Genomic DNA, 21,128 nt, shown 5'->3' on the forward strand with positions numbered 1-21,128 from the left:
GAGTTGTCTTTGGTATATTTTCATGTATATATGTGGTTTTGGGAGGAGATTTCTGCTGCTCTACTCACGTCACCATCCTGGCTCCACCTCTGTATATTCGCATCCTCTGCATGTTGAACCACGGCTGATCAATCACCAACTCTGGAGAGGCACTCTGGCTCCCCCTCCTGTGCTTTTTTTCTTCATATCACACACTGAACCTTTCTCATGCCTTTGTCTTTTGCCCAGACAGACACTCTTCCCCAGCCCTCTAGCTCTTTCCTCTTTCTCCAGCCTGGAAAACCAAAGTCTTGCTTTGAATGTCAAATCATGACATCCAACACACATGGAATAATTTGAATTCCTTCTAAGGAACCAACCTCTATACAATTTCTTTTTTGTGCAAGTGCTTTTTAATCTTATCTTTTAACTTAATCTGAACAAAAGACAATATCCTTTTGTTCAGGCATGGGTTGTCCTGAAATAAAGATGGACAGTATCCTTTGAGACAGTTGAGGTTGGAGGTTCCATTACCAGTGTCCACTTTTATAGACTATGTCAATGCCAGTGTTTCTTCCCACCAAAAAAACTCCATACCTGGTTATTTTCTTCTGATATTCTGCATATCAGCTAGGCTTCCAAAACATTTTCTGTATAAACTTCTCATAGACCTTTCCTTTCCAAACCCCAGGAATGTTTCCATACAGTAGACTGGTCCCTAAGATGATGATGGTTTTCAGGGATTCCGGGACATGTGTGGTCTTGTCCTGTTAAAGAAGAAAAGATACATATAAAATATTGCTTTATATAGACTAACAGCAGGACCTGGCAATCTTGTGCCAAACTGATCTGAAAGAAATTCTGTGAAGGGTGGGTTCAGAACAGTGGCACAGTCTGGGTTCACACACTTGATGAGTGTTGCCCACCTCACACTGTGTTAAGCTCTGATGAGTAGGGACAAATTTGCAATTATTATAAGAGTATTTTTCTCCCATCAAAGTTATTAGTGTGGTCTGTTAATAAATCAACTCTGAACACTTTCCTTACTGTTAACATTTTAGCCACATAGATAAATGAAATCAAAGAGCCCCTTTCTTTGTTGTTTTATGTTGCAAAAGTAGGCAACTGGAAAGAGATCATCGCACAAAGAAAAAACAAGAAAATCCTTAGAGGCATTGCGTAAGATTCAGGTTGCTTTGATAGAAAACTAGCAAAGAGAAATCTTGAAAGATGTGGGTCAGGCAGTAAATTCTGCCTCCTAGACAGGGTAGCCATGCCTGGCAGAGATCCTGGTGAAAGCACCTCTCTCCACTAGTGCCCTTTGCACCTCTTGTAGGGGAGTCGATCTACTTAAATTTATGCTATGCATTCCAGAAACAGCCTGTTTCTTAAACATGTTTTGGGGGAGCATCACATAGGTAGATCACCACTAGATAACCTGGGATATACTTCTGTCTAAGGTATATTAACCCTAAGATCAGGTTTTATGATGATTCTACTCCTCTGTACTGATCATGGCTAAAGAGAACTGGGTGGGGACTGAAATCATTGCAGAAGGCATGGATTCTGTCAGAACCCAAATGGCCCATGTCTTCCCTTCAAGTGTATCACTGAGAACCTTAACACAGTAAATTGAGGGCCTAGTAAAACTTTGAGGCCTGTTCTTACCTATATGACTGCAGAGAGACTGAGGGTCTACTTCATGAGTGAGATCAGCGTAACTTCCACTATACAAACTGATTTCATTTCTTGAAACTGCTCTATTTTGGGCTCCTCAGGGAGCAGATCCTGAGAAAAGAATTTGAGAGCAAGTAGCTTTTTGGGGGAAGCACTGGTAGGGAGTGGAGGTATGAAGCAGGGAGGTCAGGACACTTATGAAGTGTTGGTTATCATACAGCTGTCACTGTAGGAAATGAACTCTTGGAGACAATGCAGAAAATGCTTCAGAATTCTCCCAACCTAGGGTAGAGAAAACGTACAAGATATATGCATATATAAATATATAGAAAGAAGTATATTTATCACCTAGTTTCCATACCACATGGCCTCAGAGCAGGTAGGTCAGTAACAGCATATTAGTCTCACTTGGCCTGTGTACTTTTCATGTAGTCTTTACTGTATGTGGAATAGCTGAAGCAATCAGAGGAACCACATTTTTAAATCCTCAAGGGCCTACTAATGACATCTAGGAAACTTTGGTTTTATGCAGTGACTAGACAAGAGTAATACTTAACGTTCTAGTTCATGCCAAAGACATCCTACTGCTTGTAGACTTTCTCTCACTTGGCTTATGCATGGAACATGCTGGAAGTGCCAAGGGATTATGCCCACAGGAGCAGCTCTTGGCAATTGTTTGATGGTCAGTGGAGCATAAAATACCCCAAATCGGATGCTCAGAGCTGTGTTACACTGTCTCCTAGAGGTTCCCATTGGGCTTGTCCCAGTTAACTACATCGGTAACCTGGTCACTAAGACATTCTTTGTTGTTCCTTCCTCTTCCCGATTTCACATCCCCACGCTCCTCCAAGTGCTTCATCGGACCAGTTCCCAAACGCACTTCCTGCACTTTAATTCACATCTAAGGGTCTGTTTCTGTAGGATCTCCAGCTAAGATGGTTGGTGCACACGTGGTCCTGAGCTTCCGCCGACACCTGAGAGTCGTGAGACGGGGCCATGGGTGGATGTGTGCACGCGCTTACAGACACGCAGAGATGTGCAGGCACACTTAATGTTTTTCTAAAATAAAATGATGTGGTTTTTTTTGCCTGTAAAGAAAATGAGGGTTTAAAACTGTTCTGAAAGGGCAAAACTTTCTTTTGTTAGAACTCAGATGGTATGCACCCCTCTTTTGGGGGGATGTGGGGTGTCTCTTGAGCATATGTTTATCTTACTCTGATAGTCCCTATTCTTTTCTTCTCTTCTTCACACTCAAGGAACTTTATTTCTTAAAGCAGCAGTGAGTTTGTTGCCTGGTTCTCGATGCTGTTACCCTGGGTTTCAGAACAAAGGACACACCATTTCTCATAGTCCATGAAATTATGGTTCCAAGAAACCATGTAATTCAGGAAGTCCGATCTCCCTCCATATTTTATATAATAAAAACATTCAGCCCAGGGAACGCGTGTGACCCACTTGGAGTCAGCATTAGTGGCAGAACCTAGATTAAAACTCAGACCGTCTGACTCCCAAACTACACCTTCGCAGGGCCTCCTGTGAATGTGGGACACAGATGCTCTTCTGGACAGTTTAGGCAAAGCCAGGAGGCTCATGTTTCCTGACCAGGCCAGATAAAGGACTTCTAAAAGGACTATATGCTACAGCTGCTGTTAGACATCCTGGTCTTCCTTCTCGTGTCCCTAGTTAGCATTCATTGAGGTGGGGGGGCAAAGAGAAAACTAGGGCCTCCCCAAAGCTCTCAGCTCCACAGCTCAGGTAGGAGCAGGTCTCTGCAGAAAATCATCTCTGCAGATAATGACTGGAGCTGGTAATCACTTCGTTAAGCGGGCACAGCGCCTCCTGGGACCAGGGCCCTTGCCTCATCCTCTGGCTTCCCCAGCTCAATTATGCAGCTTGTTTGCCTTCCCCGTAGCAAACTTGTTACTGCTTTGCTCTGCTCCCCTGAGTGGCTCAGAAGAAAGGTTTTGTGGGGTGACTTCCTTAGCTGGATAGGTCTGTCTGTCATGCTTCCCTATGGGCTAGTGGTGTCCAGGTCCTCCACCAGGCTATGTGGGGCAGTGATAATTCAGCAGGGGACCCAAGGCGAGTGGAAGCAAATGCCTGGACTGGCCAAGGATGTGGAAGTTCAGTGCAACTGCCTGAGAGCTAACTGAGAAAGATGGGGATGTTCAAGGCTTGTTATGGACTCACTGCTCAAAGGTTGCCAGTGTCATCTCATACTGTGGCCTCTGAGCAGAGGAGGCTGTGCTGCTGAACTCCTCTCCGCGTACAGAATTCCTACAGGCCCCAGACACTAGCAGCTCTCTGATGCTCAACAGGCACTGTCACGTTTCAGTAGTGCCTCCCACGGAGGCTGGCAGGATGGTCTCCGTTTTTCAAAGGGAGGCCCGTGGCTCTCCGAGCTTACCCAGAACACAGACTGGCTAGGCTGGTAGGGACATTTCCAGCGCCTTCCAGTGAAGATGAGTTGAAATGACATTCAAAACTGTGTAAGCTTTCCGCCCATTCAGACCAATTATCAGTAATTTAATTCAATACATATGTTTTTACTGCCAAGAAATTAGTAGTATTAGCAGTAATACTATTATTGAGAGCCCACTAAAATGGGTATGTAAACTTATACATGAGGAAACTGGGACTCAGGAAGGCTGTACAGCTGGTCTAGGATCACAGCAAAAATGATGGATCTAGTGTTATTCCCTGATTAGAGGAGGCAGAGAAGGACATTTTAGATACACAACTAATATGGGATAGGTAGGGAGATGGGGTCAGTAATTAGTAACAGTCCAGAATGAATGGAGAGAAAGGCATATAAAGATGAATAAGTGGGAAACATGGTTAAAGGCAGTAGATTATAAAATGTTAGAGCTTATCATTAACCTGATTGTACCTTCCCTGACCTGTGATACATGATACAATAAAAGACATCCTAAGGCTCTTAAAGTTTCTGGGTTCTGTGTTAGACTTAGCAGAAACAGATTTGTTGGTATATCCAGGGTTTCAGACCCTGTCCCAACTTCCCCGCCCTCTCTGCCCCTCACCATTACTAAGGGTTTTTAATTGACACAGGCCATCATCCAGCCCCTGGCTCCTGCACCTCAATCCACGTGACCGAGGCCCTAGTCCGGTTGACTCTTTGCCCGGTGACGCAGAAGTGCTTTCCCTGTTCTGAATGCAGCCGTCTCTGTCTGCACAGACAGGCAGGTTACCTGGAACCAGGAACATTCTCTCCTTCTTCCTGTCAGTTTAGCCATTGCTTCCCAAACCCTGGCAAGAAGCAGATCCAGTTTTCTTGAGGCATCAAAGAAGACACCCAGGAAATCATCTGACCCCACATTTTCAAGGACACAAACAAATAAATGGTATTAGAACCATAATATATAAAGTGGAGAACAGACTGAAATAGAAAGCAGAGCTGGAGACGGGAGGCTCTGGCCAAGCCCTGCTTGTCTCCTCTGGCTTCCCAGTGAGTTCCAGATGAAGTAGTTCGGTTCTTACTTTTCTGATGAGTAACTGAGGGCCGAGAGGCCACGTGGCCTGCCGAGGATGCACACTTGTAACTCTTGGGGGAGAATCCCGGGGGAAAATACCTTTGAAACCAAAATCAGTCAAAGGGAGAAATAAAGTGGGAGAAACCCATTTATTGCTTACAAGCAGTGTCTACTTCTGCTCCCCTGTGTCTCTTGTGACTCAGCTGCAGAAAAAAGGGGTCCCACCCAAACTCTCTGGCCCAGATATGCCCTGCTCCCCCTTGTAAGTACCTATTGATATGGAGATGGACTAAGGCCAGGTGGGAGATTCAGGACATGTTGCAATTTTACCCTCAGTACTCATTCATGACTAAGACAGGACTGGAGCATGGCAGACACAGGTCACTGCATGGACCATGAACGCTCCTTTTATAAAATTGCTTTTGGTTGTTTTCTGTAAAAAAATAAAAAAAGAAAGATGGCTGGACTTGCTGTAAAGAGACATGGATTCAACTCCAGATCCACCCCAGAGGGCTGGTCACCTTGGCAAGACTTCTGGGCCTCGTTCTCTCTGTCTTGACAAACGAGAGGCTGAAGTGGATGACTGCATACATTGCTTCTTTGGGAGTTTTGACTCCATGAATACAGCCCTTAAAGAAAGCCGGATCTGAATGAGGCCCCGATAGGTAAGATCTGGGCACCCAGAACAGAATGAACAAGGTGTTGGTCCAAATCCCGGTTTTGCCACTCTTTCATTATACAATTCTCAGTAAAAAACGTACTCTCTCTTTGAGCACCTGTTTTTCTCATGAAAAATACACACACACAAAAAAACAACAACCAAAGCTGTAATGATCTTCACCTCACAGTCTGATAAAGATAAAAGGAAAAATACTCACTCCAAATTCAGCATCTTTAGGAAAGGGATTATGTTTTATGCATCATAATTTCCCTAGTAGGTGATACGGGAAATATAAACAATTTGACAAACACGTTTAATGCATTAATAGCAGAATCACTGTGACTCCCCCCTCCTCATATTATCTAAGCTGCTTTTGATGACACCTTTTTTAACCTGTAGATATCCTTTATTCTTAAAAAACACTATTATATCTCAATATGTCCATAAATACACTATTTAGGTAAGTAAAAATAAAAAAATCACTTCAAATTATTTTTAAACAAGTATTCATCTGTTCTTTCTAATCATTTCCTGTGGCATAGGCTTTCTACAAATATTGACAATCATATTAGAACCATAAAACACTGACACTTGAAATCCTACCTTCTTTACTTAACACTAACAGAAATTCTTAGTTGTCTCTTTTGCTAAATAATTAATTTCTTGATGGAGGTATCAGGCCTTATTTTTTTCTCTTCTTCCATTTTTAATACAGAATTAATATTAAGTGAGCATGCTCTCCTAGTGGGAGATGACATGAGAAGAAAATAAACAGCTTTATTAAGCAAAGCCTAAGCGTGGAACACTCCAACTTCTTTCTCTCTTTAGGTGACTTTTAAATCAAACACCCCTCTCCTTATTCATATACAATGCTAAGTCTTTAGCATATATTTTTGCATAGATTTGAGTTTGTGGATAAGCTTCTTACAAATACATATTTTTGTCACCTTGATTGCTTTCTGAATGCAAACACACAGCTATTATAATATACTATTTTATTCCAGCGAGGATGATACACCATTGGACATTATAAAACATGGGAGAAGTCTGTCCCTGAATCTGTGTTGTAGATCCATAAGTAAGACTCCAAGTTGGGGGTGTCTTGGTGTTTGGGACCATGGAAAATGCAACAATTTTGCCGGCAGGCCTTTTGCAGTATATGCATATTCCCAGTGCCCAGTAGAGGTCAGAATTCATATGCTGACTGCAGGACCTTTATAAAGATGATGCTGATGGTAATAAAAATGCAAGTGATGATGGAAAACTGGATAAGCATCACGTGGATGTTCCATGTAAAAATAACAGTAGTGGTGGTATAAATGATGGTAGCAATACAGGGGTTGTGGTAGTTTTGAGCAGTGCTTGGCATATAGTAGATATTCAATGACTGAAGCAATGAGTAAATGATACTCATGGTGAAGGCAGTCACTTGGAGATGAGGAGACCCGAAGTAGAAGTGATTGACCTGATCTTCCTCATTTCCTGCTAAGATTAGTAGTGGAAAAATTGATAATTTACTCATCTTGGGTCATCAACTCTTCTTATTGGCGTTGCATGGAAATGAAGCTGATTAAGTCTCCTTGGAAAGCAATTTTCAAAAGATGACGCTCATGTCTGGGGGTTCAAGGTATTACTCTCCCTGTGTGCACAAGATTGTGCAAGCTGGGTAGTCTCACCCCATAGAAAGCTATAATTGACTTGCAAAAAGTCCTAGTGACCCACAGGAGGCAGGGTCTCTGAGATGTCATGCCAGAGCCCAACATGCAGGGTTGTAGAGTTGAGAAAAGTCATTAGAGAAATAGAGTTGATCTGCTACTTTCCTGTGCCCAACTTCCTGCCCTTGAGGAAGCCTTATGAGAGCTAGTCACATCCCAGAGCCCCAGGGGACACCAGCAGGGAGCCCTGGGAGGCTGACATCAGCAACATGAGATATAAGTAAAGAAGTGTCTTGAGATAGAAGGATGCTGAGGAAGCCGCCACAAGTCCTCATGTCATCAAAACAGTCAGGTAATGGGGAGACGGGACAGCAGAGAGGAGAGAAGCTCATGAAGACGACTAAGGGAGGGCTTTGACCTTTCTTACATGAGGTCTATCAGGATGTAGGGGGAAACCTCTAGGGACAGTGCATTGATTCCCCCCACAACCCATGAATTTTTTTTCCGTGACTTTAGGGAACCATAAATTATCTGTTATAAGTCTTAGAAAACATGTGTTTAAACCATTTTTTATTTTGGAGAAGTTAAGTGTACACAAGCAATTGCTCAGCCCAATGTGCATTGACAGTTCATGACAGAGCAACTTTACAAAGCCAAATATCTGACTTCGTAGAAGGCTTTTAAAAAAAAATGTTACAGGGCTTCCTGTCTGGGGCTTTGCCCTAATGGTTTTTCTCCTTGAGAACTCTAGCTGCACGTCTCCTTGGAGATCATCTTTCAAAAGGCATCACGATCCTCTGAGTGTATCATCTGGGACCAAGGACCTAAGATTTCAGGGATTGTTCTCAGAACATCTGCATTTATTTCATTTCTTATATCTTCATCTAGTCCTTATGAGAAGAGTCTATAAACTCCAGAGCGGTGCTCCTGAAAGAGGCCTCAGCGTCACTCTCAGGGAAAGACTTACATCTCTTTGCTGTAACCCAACATTGCTGGTAATTTTATCATTGGAAACTATAGAAAGGATAGAGGTAGGAGTTTTTCTTTCTCTCCTTTTTCCTGGTGGTGGAGTAAGGAAGAAATCCAGTTTTCTGAGTCTCTAGAACACAGTTATTGTAATAGACATGGATTGAATGGGAATCAGGAGCCTTGGATTCTAGTTCCAGTCCAGTCAGCCACAGAGTCTGTGCTATGGGCCCAACAAGTGGGCCTGCAGGACTGCAGTTCTGCCTTTGCACAGTGAGAGGCGTTGGTTAGCTACTGTCAAGTCCTTTCAGGTGCTCACATTTCACGTTTTTGGCACTAGGAACATTTTCTGAATAGTGGGAGAATCGTGCAGTAGTTAATCTTCTGTCTTCACCCCTCATTCCCAGGAATCATGGATCATGTCAACCACACTTGGACCCAGAGTTTCACCCTCGCTGGTTTCATGACCCCTGGGACCCTACGATCTCTCGCGTTCCTGGGGACCCTGTGCATCTACCTCCTCACCCTGGCAGGGAACGTGTTCATCATCGTCCTGGTCCAGGCAGATTCTGGCCTGTCCACGCCCATGTACTTCTTCATCAGTGTCCTCTCCTTCCTGGAACTCTGGTACGTCAGCACCACAGCGCCCACACTGCTGCACACCTTGCTCCGAGGGCCTTCCCCCATCTCGGCAGCCACGTGCTTCGCCCAGCTGTATGTCTTCCACTCCTTGGGCATGACTGAGTGCTGCCTGCTGGGTGTCATGGCACTGGACCGCTACCTTGCCATCTGCCGCCCTCTCCACTACCATGCACTCATGGGCAGAAAGGTGCAGCTAGGGCTAGCAGGGGCTGCTTGGGGGTCTGGCTTCTCAGTTGCACTTCTGCCGGCCATCCTCACTGCCACACTGCCCTTCTGTTTGAAAGAGGTGGACCATTACTTTTGTGACCTGGCACCCCTAATGCGGTTGGCATGTGTGGACACAGGCTGGCATGCTCAGGTCCATATTGTAGTGATTGGTGTGATCAATGCATGCAATCTTGTGCTCATTTCGGGCCTGTATGGGGGTATCCTGAGGGCTGTGTTGAAGCTGCCCTCAGCTGCCAGCCGTGCCAAGGCCTTCTCCACCTGCTCCTCCCACATGACTGTAGTGACTCTATTCTTTGGCTCTGCCTTCATTGTGTATGTGGGGCCAGCTGGGAGTCGCCCTGAGGGCACAGACAAGCTGATAGCCTTGGTATACACCCTTCTTACACCTTTCCTCAATCCCATCATCTATACCCTTCGCAACAAGGAGGTGAAGGAGGCAGTAAAGAGGGTCACTGGTAGGATCAGGGCTATTTTGAAGGAACCTTGACAGTTTCTATCGTGATAGCCCAACTTCTTGACAACTACAGGAATTAGCTGTCTAGTTAGGCAGTCATCTGTTTAGAGCAAAAGTAAATACCAACAAAGAATCAATCAGATCATTTGTCAAGCATGATGCGGATACCCACTCAACAAGACATAGTCCTGGGGTTATCAGAGTTGAAACACATAGAGAGAAAAGAATTATGTCTTTGGTTCCATCTCAGTCTACTGAGGAAGAAATGCCACAAAGATGGGGGAAAAAAACCCAGGGACACAGTGCATATGGTGTTAAACTGAAGACTTAGTGCAATACTGAGAGAAAGAAGACAGACGGAAGCGGACGGTGGGGCTCATGCCAATACAGGGTTCCCGGACGGAGATCAGGGACCTGGACAGGAATGTTGGCAAAAAGGAGACCACAATTATAATTTGTGTAAGTTTCAGATACAAGTCAGAAGCCATGGGAGAAAGCTTTTCAAGGTGGAATTTAGTGATCCGGGGTGATCATGTGAGAAGAGCTAACTCTATGGACGGGAGGATGGTCCTACCAGGCAGCGAGCTGGCAGTTAGAAATAATAATCTACTTCCTAATGGGGCAAGAATTGGCTGCAGCGGTAAAGGTGTTGTCTGAGTCTCTTCTAAAATCACGGAATTTAGTGGTCTACAGACAAACTCAGAAGATGAGAATATTTTATAATCTCTCTTAAGCATAGGGCCCCATGCTATATATTCTATCTATGCTTTTCTTTTTCTCAATAGGAATTCGTGGAGATCTTTCCATTTCCTTGGAGAGAGGGCTTTCCGATTTTAAAAATTAGCTCTGTAGTATTCCATTATGTTTACTTTGACTCGTCCTCTGTTGAAGGGTTCTTAAGTTGCTTAAGTCTTTGGCTATTAAATACAGAATTACAATGAATAACCTTCTATATAGATCATTTTCTATATGTGCCTACCAATTCCAAGGAATTTGTAGGGTCATTGTGCAAATCCATTTGAAATACGGATGAATATTCCTAAATTTTCCTCAAAAGTGATTAAGCCATGTAGTTCTTCCACCAACAAAAGATGAAAGGGTGTTTTTCTGCAGCAGCTTCTATAAGGTGTGTTCTCCAACTTTTGGACCTTTGTAAATAAAGAAAATTGAGAAACAATATCTCATTATAGTTTTAAGTTTGAAATTTATCTCATTGTGTATGAGATTGAAATTATATTTAAAAATCATATTTGTAATATAATTGAATGATTTGAGAGTACTTCTTCCAAATTCTATAGGAACATCTTAAGGAGAAGGATAGTGTTTTATGCATCTCATTTTCCCCAGTTCCTAGCGTAACTCTTGGGTATAAAAGATATTTAAAGTATGTATTAAATAAAAGAGTAACTGAGTGACTGTGATTTCCCATATTTCTCTTGATACAATTTTCATAATCTTCTTTTAAAGAGTATTATATAGAAATGTAGTACATAAAATGTTTAGATGAATAAAATTTTAAAATCATTTTCAATGCCATCACTTAAAAATTTATGCATCCATCCTTTTCTAACAAGTATGAATTTTTTTCGACCATGATCAGTGATACCTGAGCTTCTGAACAAGGTCGAGGCACAGATCATTCTGGAAGGCGTCTTTCTTCCCGAATCATGGACCACTTGATGGAGGCATGATCTTGTTCCCTTCTCTCAGTCCATTCCTGATGCAGGAGAAGTGCTAGCTTAGCCCGCTCTCCTGAAGTGATGAGATGAAGGAGAAGGAACAACTTTCTTGGCTAGGCAACACTTGTACTTCGAAGTCCTCAGCATTTTACTATAGATTTCTGACTTCTGCCCCACTGCTTCTAGACAGTGCCTGAAATTCCCGTGCTCAGCTATTTCAATAACAGTGATCATCTTCTAATCTACTCAGTTAATGCCAAGATATCCCCATATACAACTGGACATTACCAGTGAAGAAGCTAGTTGGTTTCAGAGTCTAGCTCAAAAAAGGGGACTGTAGTCATACCGAACTGATGTGATTATACAGAGATGTAAAAATAAGTATTCAAGTGGCCACTCTGGGTCCGTCACAGTTATTGATTTGAAGAGTCTACATAGATGGCTAATCTATACAGATCCATGAAACAAGAATAAAAACTGAGTCTTTTGGTGTTTGGGGCTGTGGAGGGTATGGTAATTTAGTGGACGGGCAGCTGCAAGTATCCATCCTGAGGAAAGGACAGGTATTTCAGACAAGGCGGGATGCAGGCTCAGTGCTGGTTGAGACTGAATGAGCTCTCTGATTGTCCAAATACTTGAGAATTCTTTCTTAAAGAGACTCTTCCAATCCTGAAGTTACATTAGCACTATCAGAAGCAGATACCTTCTTTCCTCTTGCTCAAAATCTTCAGCCTCTGCAGGAAGCTGCTCCAGTTGAATGTCAGAATGTTCAATGATTTCCTTTTCACAATGTCAATGTACCCGTTCATCTCTCATGGTTACCAGTTTACCTTAAATTTAAGTTCACAACTGTCTCATCTCCACCTTTGATTCTGGAAAAAAAAGTACCTTTGGATCTCTGAATGACTCAAATGTATTATTTCCAATGGAAAAATGTTTTTATTCTATTACTTTTCTGGATTCCATAATCATCCCAGTACAGGCTTGCAGATGGTGCTCAGCTGAGGTCAGAGTTCAGATGCTAATCTCAGGGTTTTTGATGAAAATGTTGAGGGTATGAATATAAATAAAAGTGATTACGAAAAAGTGGATATTTCTCATGAGGAAGTCCTTGGTAATAAGTCCTGGATAGCGGACTTGGAGCCGTGTATTAGGTACTCAATAAACAATGGCTGAACCATTGATGCGTACCAGAGGACCTGATGAAGGTGGAGATGTGGTGAGAGGCACAGAGGTGGACACCACAGAATTGAAGTGCACAGCCGTGCCTGTGTTACAGTGCTCACAAAGTGCTGAAGTTAGGGGTGATTGGAAAAGCAGATGGATGACAAATTCCCATGCAAGGAGAATTTTTAAAAGACGAAACACACCTCTGGGGGTTCAGGGTGTTTCTCTGCATGTGTGCACAAGATTGTGCAAGCTGGGTGGTCTCTCCCCACAGAAAGCTGTATATATGGAACTTGCAAAAAGTCCTAGTGACCCACAGGAGGCAGTGTCCCTGAGATGGCATTCCAGAGCCCCACACGCAGGGTTGCAGGGTTGAGATAGTCATTAGAGAAATAGAGCTGATCTGCTCCACTTCCCTGTGCCCAACTGCCTGCCCCTGAGGAACCCTTACTGAGAGTAGTCACATCCCAGAGCCCCAGGGGACACCAGCAGGGAGCCCCTGGGAGGCCGACATCTCCAGGAGCACGAGACATGAGAAGCAGAGTGTGTTTGATGTAGAAAGGGCACGGACGATGCAGCTACAAGTCCTGATGCCACCCAAACAGGTAATGGGCAGGGGTGGCGCGGCAGAGGTGAGGAAGGCCGGGGACGGGGGCTAAGGGCGGCCGTTGGCTGCTCCTGGGTTATGCCCAACAGATGTGTGGGAAGAGCGCTCTTGGGGCACTCATGCAGATCACCTGTGTCCACCCTCCGCCGCCAACGTCCTTCAGAGGCTTTAGGGAACCACAGGCTACCATGACTATGAAGAGCTATAGGGCATCTATTTACATTTCTTCATTGGAGAGAAGAGAAGCTTGAGGAAAAGGGAGGAGGAATGGCCAGGCTCAGTGTTCATTTTTTGAGTTAGTGGCAAAGCACGTTTAGAAAGCCAATTTCTCTCTAGAAAGAGAACGTGCTTTATGTTAAGCTGCAGCCCTTCTAGACCTGTCCTGACATCATTGATTCACTCCCCGTTCCCTTCCAGACTTCCTGGTAGATAGCTCGTTGTTCCCCTTGGGATCCTTCCTAATGTGACCCGTGTCACTCATTCATTCCTCACTGGGCCCTTCCGTCTTGAGCTCAGGGACTCTTCCCAGAGCTTCCACATTTCTTTCTTCTCCTGTCTGTTCATCCTTCACCTTTTGCTGAGAACATTCCTGAATTCCAGACAAGCTCCCTGAGAGAGCCTCAATGGTCATATTTTAGAAAATATATGTCTCCTTTATCCACAGTTAACAAAACTGGTTGTTGGGTACAGGTGGGTGCTTTGAGGAACTGTGGGACATTTCATTTGGATTTTATCAGGATGAGAGTGAAAATTTTACTACTTCTTCTGTTTCCTGGTGGGGTGCCTGGGAGAAAACCCTGGTTTCTGAGACTCTGGAGCCACAGTCCATACAGCTGGAAACATCCTAGGCTGTGTAGCAGGAACCCTGGGTTTGCTCCAAGTGTCAGCAATGGACTGACCTTATGCAAAGCCTTCTGGCTTCTGGTCCTCACTTAGTCTTTTGAAAAGTGAGGGGAGTTGTTTTGATAACATTTAGGTTATTCTCAGGTTCATGTTCTATACTTTTGGAACTGTGGAATATTTTCAGGAAGAATTGTAAAGTAGTTAATCTTCTGTCTTCACCCCTCATTTCCAGAAATCATGGATCATGACAACCACACATGGACCCAGAGTTTCACCCTCGCTGGTTTCACGACCCCTGGGACCCTGCGATCTCTCGCGTTCCTGGGGACCCTGTGCATCTACCTCCTCACCCTGGCAGGGAACGTGTTCATCATCGTCCTGGTCCAGGCAGATTCTGGCCTGTCCACGCCCATGTACTTCTTCATCAGTGTCCTCTCCTTCCTGGAACTCTGGTACGTCAGCACCACAGCGCCCACGCTGCTGCACACCCTACTCCGAGGGCCTTCCCCCATCTCGGCAGCCACGTGCTTCGCCCAGCTGTATGTCTTCCACTCCTTGGGCATAACGGAGTGCTGCCTGTTGGGTGTAATGGCGCTGGACCGCTACCTTGCCATCTGCCGCCCTCTCCACTACCATGCACTCATGGGTAGAAAGGTGCAGCTAGGGCTAGCAGGGGCTGCTTGGGGGACTGGCTTCTCAGCTGCCCTTGTGCCAGCCATCCTCACAGCCACACTGCCCTTCTGTTTGAAAGAGGTGGACCATTACTTTTGTGACCTGGCGCCCCTAATGCGGTTGGCATGTGTGGACACAGGCTGGCATGCTCAGGTCCATATTGTAGTGATTGGCGTGCTCAACGCATGCAATCTTGTGCTCATTTTGGGCCTGTATGGGGGTATCCTGAGGGCTGTGTTGAAGCTGCCCTCAGCTGCCAGCCGTGCCAAGGCCTTCTCCACCTGCTCCTCCCACATGACTGTAGTGACTCTATTCTTTGGCTCTGCCTTCGTTGTGTATGTGGGGCCAGCTGGGAGTCGCCCTGAGGGCACAGACAAGCGGATTGCCTTGGTGTACGCCCTTCTTACCCCTTCCCTCAATCCCATAATTTATGCTTTTCGTAACAAGGAGGTGAAGGAGGCAGTCAGGAGGGTCACGCAGAGGTTTAGAGCTGTGTTGAAAGGACCCCGAGGCTTTGTAGACTAATAGGCCTTACATTTGTTAACTGTAGGATCTAGATGGCTAGTTAATCAGCTAATCAAATAGCCAGTTTGTCAAACGCACTGCAGATATCAATTAAAATGGACTGAGTCTTGGATTGAGACAAATTGGGAAGCCTGTAGAATATGGATAAATATGGCTTCTGTGATTAATCTTGTGGGGAGTACAAACAACAATAGCAGAAACCAAACCTGTGATTCTCCTTTCTCAAGTCAATCTTTTGTTGTTGTGGGGAGCGGTTTGGGATGGGGAAGATGGCCTTATAGTGGTAATGCAATTAGACTAGACCAAAGTGTCAGGTTAAACCAACCTACACCTTTTAAAGACTTCCATTGAGCAAACACCATTTGCAACTAGGCGAATGTCACCAGGAATTCACAGAGTTGCGCCCCTTCTGAGTTAGGCAGGCCTAAGAAAGCATCTGGCCAAGACCCTTCTGTCTTGACAGAAGATAAACTGAAGTCAGTAGGTGAGAACTAACAAACCAGTTACATGAGAATTTAGAAATAGGCTAGGGAGGGAACAGCACCAAGGTTTCTAGCCCATTCCATTGTATCTCTATACCATTTGGCCTCTAAGTTGCCATGTTCACCTGAAGCAGAAACTCTGTGGTACTAACCGAGCACCACCCAGGAGAAGTAGGTGGGAACGCACATCTGGTGAGTGATGGACTTACTCTGGGAGCCTATCTTTTCCATCGAGTGATTCTCATACCATGGAGAACATGGCCTGCCATGGGGTTTACAAGGCTTTCTCTGTACAGCCTCTCTGCTTGAGGCCTTCTGACATCGCTGCTTTCCTTTCCGGAGGTAGGAATGGGATCCCCACCTCACAGACCTCACCATGCTCCTGCCTAATTTTGTAATCTCTTCTGCACACATACCATTTATACTTGAATATTTTCTGTCCATCTTATTAATTTCCTACAGCAAGAAAATGGATAAACATCTCTCCACAGTTAGTAGGTAAAGAATCACTATGTACCCACTGAAGGTACATAGAATACAGATCAACTGGAAAATTTTAGCTCTGCTGAACAAAAGGAATGAACAGCATTTCAAAGAGTGTCTGATTCCACCGACTGAGCCTTCACCCGCCCTACCATTCCTGCCAACTGTGGATGTTTTAGAGCCTGTATGAACCCAGGAACCAGCTATGACTTTTCACATAAGTGTAGGCTAGCTAGAGACAATCCTTTTAAACATAATTTATATAAGTCTGCAGAATCATTATTGGAAAGGTACTTGGTTCTCTACAGTCATAAAGTTCTAAAAATAAGCAATTATAGGTAATTTCTTTAATTTGTTGATTCACTTAGCAAACAAGACATTAAACCTTGTTGAGCTTGCCCTGAATATGGGAGCATTGATTAGTTGTGGGATAAATGAGGCTCACAAATCACCTTGAAGGTAAATCTTAATTACAGATAATGAATTTTGTTTTAACGAGAATGTACATCCAAGACCTGCTAAATTAGAAACTTTGAGGGTGGAATCTAGCAATTTGTGTTTTCAGAAGTCTCTAGGTGATTTGCAGCAAGCCTGAGAATCACTGATCTAGTCTGATTGGTGTGCCTGGAGGAGGAACTGGGGGTGCTCAGTCCAGCCCTTTCCCCAGCTCCTTCCCTCGGGGGCTCGCCTGCCCGGTGGTCTGTGTGTTCTGCTGTCTGCTATGGAGCACAGGGGACTTGTCCAGTTGGAGGAGGTCTGTGGCTTTCAGGGTTTCTTGGTAATCAGGTGGGAGAAATATAAGAAAAATTAACACATGCAGGATGATAATAAGATGCTTGAAGACCTTCCCCTCAGCAAATAATAGAGTCAGCAGGTAAGTCTTAAGTAAGGATATAAAAGATTTAAATAAAATAGTTAACTAGACCCACCCACCAAAGGTACCTAGAATACAGATAAACTTCAAGCACACATGGAATTAAACAAATGCTAGGCTATAAAATAAGGCTCACAGAAATTTTGTACCTTTTGTTTTGGGGATCGAATGTGTAGCATGTTGATCATAGTTAACAGTACTGTATTGTGTATATGTGAAAATTGCTAAAACGGTAGATCTTAAGAGTTCTTACCAAAAAAAAAAAAAAAAAGAAAGAAAGAAAAGAAAAGGAGAGCAAAAGGAAAGAAAATATGTGAAAGGAAAGTAACTATGTCAAGTGGTGGGTATTTTAATTAGCTCTATCATGGTGATCACCTCACAATATACAGTGGTCCTCCCTTATCAACAGTTCCACCTTCCATGGTTTCAGTGACCCATGGTCAGCCCTTCTGGAAGCAGATGATCCTCCTTTGATGCATCATCAGAAGGTCCTATACTGTTGTCACAATGTCTACATCATTCCCCGTACCTCATCTCATCACGCAAGCATTTTATCATCTCACATTGTCACAAGAAGCGTAGTGCAGTACAATAAGATATTTTGAGAGAGAGAGAAACAGATAGCATTCAGATAAATCTTATTACAGTATATTGTTGTAATTGTTCAGTTTTATTATTGTTGTTATCAATCTCTTACTGTGCCTGATTTATGAATTAACTATTGTAGGTATCTCTGTATAGGAAAAAAAATAGTACATATAGGGGTCTGTGGCTTCAGACCTCTGCTGAGGCTCTTGGTGTGTAACCCCCATGGATAAAGGGGGACTACTTAATGTATTTAAGGTGCACAACCTGATGTTTTGATATATGTACGCAGTATGATGAGGTAGAACACATTCATGCATGGGGAAATCAATATTAGAAAAATAAGTCACCTTCTGAATTAACCTAGTGGTAAAACAAATCTCATACAATTCCAAAAGTAGTATTCATGGAATGTGAAATATTTCCCAAGGTCAAGAACAGGCATGGCATTCAAGAAAAAGGAGAAAAGGTGGCATATAGGGGTAATGGGGGGTTTCAACCAGATATCAGGTGAATCGGATGCATAAAATAATGCAGTTACACTCAGTGGCCTATGAAGGTGAAAGTATTAGAAGAAATTATAATGTAAACTTTGGTTTATGTGGTAAATAACTATTTTGAATGAGAAGTTTTTCTCTAATGGCTTTTTAGAAACAGAGCTAAAATAGGCCATGTGGGAGTATATTAAATCCATATGAGAAGTTGAAAAATATTCAGAGTTTGGAATCCTGAACAGGCGACTATAGAGTACTTGCTGCAGGTTATAAAAAGCTCCACATAATGTTCAGCTTAAAAAATTTCAAAAGAACTTAAATTTTTTTTTAGATTGCTACAAACTTGAACAGAAGGGAGAAAGTAAACATGATTATCACTTTAGAAATTAAAAACTATTCTGAATTTTTATAATTTCTTTTCTTGGAAAACAAAGGCTAAACTTTTTTTTGGGTGGGAAATACCAAATTGAGATACATTTGAGAATATTAACCACAAATACAAGTTATGAACCGTTCTTAATCTTCCATATTGGACATGCTTTATGACATCCTTAGAACCTTCTAGGTAATGTTTTAGAACTCACGACAAAAATGAATGTTTATGTTTTCTGTGCAAAATGAAAATGAATTGCAATATAATCCTAATTTTTACCCTGAATTTGCAGAAGCAAAACAGACGTGATCTGTGTTTATTTAGACTGTCAGGCAGACTTAACATTAATCTTATCTAAGACCTTTGCCTCAATTTGATCAGTATGCACAGTTGTCTGGTTTCCAGGGGCTTATGTAATTGCATTCTTATGTTTCTCCTCTTAATAATAATCAAGATATTTATAAGAGTTTCTAAACAAGCTTTGAGATCCAAGTGATGGCTCTACAATTTCCTTTCACATATTGATTATTTTACTCTGAATTGGCTGGCTATTCTGATATTTTTATTTTCCTTCCTCAAAAGGGGGCATATATGACCTTCCCCCTATGATCACTTCTCTCGCCAGCGTTTGCTGGAGTCATTCAAAGGGCATTGCCTAAAAGTTCGAAGGTACATGTTGGATATGGAGCTCTGAAAGTCTGTATTTTGAATTAAACAGCAACAGACTCATAGACGCTGAGAAGTAATTAGTGGTTACCATGGGAGAGGGGTTGGGGCAGGTGGGTGAAATAGTTGAAGGAGACAAAGAGGCACAAAATCTCAGTCATAATATAAATTAGTCACAGGGATGAAAGTACAGCATAGGGAATATAGTTAATAGTTCTGTAACATCTTTCTATGTTGACAGATAGTAACCACACTAGTTGGGACGAGCATTTAATGATGTACATAACTGCCGAATCACTATGCTGTAAACTTGAAACCAACATAATATTGTATATCAACTGTATTTCAATACAAATTTTAAAATAAAAGTCTATATTTCTAGATAGCATTAAAGTCCCAGTAAGAGAAAACACGTACAAGAATACCCATTTGCTCTACAGGTACTTGAGACTTTTTGGCTGGAAGAGTGTTTTCTGGGATAGGGAAAGATATCTTTTCAGGAATCATGATGAATGGAAGCAGCCTCAAAACACAGGAGTAAGAGAAATGTTATTCAAGATACCCACTTACAGAATTATCTCCAGGAACTGACAAGATCCAATCCAGACCACACCCTGTTTCCTTTTATACTACCCTAAATCACCTAACACAAGCCCACATGCTAGAATAACTCCTTTCTGACACCCCTTTTGTGAAACATTCCACAGCACGCCTGATGTGGGATCACCTTCATTGTGGAAAGCCAATAAACCCAATTTTGTTAAACCATAGATGCATTACAGGGCACTGCCATACCATTTGGGACTCAAAGCAACCCAAATACTCCCTCTTTAAAGGTGAAGAAAATAGGCTGGGGGATGTTCAGTAACTTAGATGTAGTTACACTGTTAATTAGAGGAGTTAAATTAACAAATAGTTGCTCTACACCTACTACCAGAAGCAAGAATGTGTGTGGACATATTTTAGAACGAATATAATTACTTTTTGTATTTCCTCTCACTTAACCCTCACAACACACATTTATACAGGAGAAATTGTAGATTCAGAGATACAAGCCTGCCTAATGGCACATAGGTAAGGAATGGTAATCAGGGGTACAAGCCTTGAAAAAGGTACCATTTGTGGCTATGTGGCCTTGACTGTGTTTCTTCAAACCATTATCAACACTTCTAATCTTAGAAGTGATCAGCAGAAGTTCTGGGGTCAGAGTGCTTACATTCATAATCGGGACGCAGACACTAACTAGCTGTGTAATCTTGGGCGCATTGTTAAACTCTCTGTGCTCGGTGTCCTCACATGTAAAGTGGGAATAACAACTGCACCAATCCCAAAAAGTAATTATGAGGATCACATTAATTAATACATGCATTGTGTTCAGAATGATATGGGTTACCTAGCAAAGGCCCAGGAAATGGGTATTTCATTAAAGCCAGGATTGAAATTATGGTTTTTGAGGCTCCAAAACCCATGTATTTGTTTTTGTTTTTTTCCAAGACAGGCAGCACCTACCAAGAGGCTTCTCAAAGGAAGAGCAATTTTGGGCTGGATCAGGCACAAGATCAGGAAAAATGGTTGGTTGAAAAGATAAGGGAGAATACAAAGTCCCTTTGGGCTGGTGAAGTGAGACAAGGAAACGTGAGTTCATGTGTCTACAGGAAGACTGGCGGGAGGGTTGAGGGTCATGTTTTCAGAGCCAGAGTTCAAGAGTCCGTGTTAAGAAGTCATTGGAGATGGGGAGAGTGGTGGATGCCGAGGAAGGGGTAATGAGAGAGCAAGAATTTGGGGACCAGCTTCTCTGGCTCCAGGTGGTGGAAGGTTGACTTGGCCTCTGTGCAAGTAAGTGCCCTCCAAGGACCCTGAGCCTGTCTGTCACTTGCCTCTGGGGCTGGAGGTCTCTCCCTTGCCTGTGCCCCTCGTGGCCTGAA

The 21,128-nt window shown here is 43.2% G+C and overlaps 2 protein-coding genes across 2 annotated transcripts; both read left to right on the top strand.

Annotated features, from left to right (window-relative positions):
* The first annotated feature begins 8,841 nt into the window (after positions 1 to 8,841).
* Positions 8,842 to 9,786, top strand: LOC118973481 (olfactory receptor 10C1-like). Its single transcript, XM_037023999.2, has one exon. The coding sequence runs from the start codon at positions 8,842 to 8,844 to the stop codon at positions 9,784 to 9,786; it is 945 nt and encodes a 314-aa protein (XP_036879894.2).
* A 4,500-nt stretch (positions 9,787 to 14,286) lies between these two features.
* Positions 14,287 to 15,246, top strand: LOC108394486 (olfactory receptor 10C1-like). Its single transcript, XM_037024000.2, has one exon. The coding sequence runs from the start codon at positions 14,287 to 14,289 to the stop codon at positions 15,244 to 15,246; it is 960 nt and encodes a 319-aa protein (XP_036879895.2).
* The last annotated feature ends 5,882 nt before the right edge of the window (positions 15,247 to 21,128 follow it).

Source organism: Manis javanica, chromosome 14, assembly GCF_040802235.1.
Source record: "Manis javanica isolate MJ-LG chromosome 14, MJ_LKY, whole genome shotgun sequence".
In the NCBI taxonomy this organism is placed as follows: Eukaryota; Metazoa; Chordata; class Mammalia; order Pholidota; family Manidae; genus Manis; species Manis javanica.

Coding starts and splice junctions, on each gene's coding strand:
- LOC118973481 (XM_037023999.2), top strand. CDS start 8,842: ATGGATCATGTCAACCACACTTGGACCCAGAGTTTCACCCTCGCTGGT.
- LOC108394486 (XM_037024000.2), top strand. CDS start 14,287: ATGGATCATGACAACCACACATGGACCCAGAGTTTCACCCTCGCTGGT.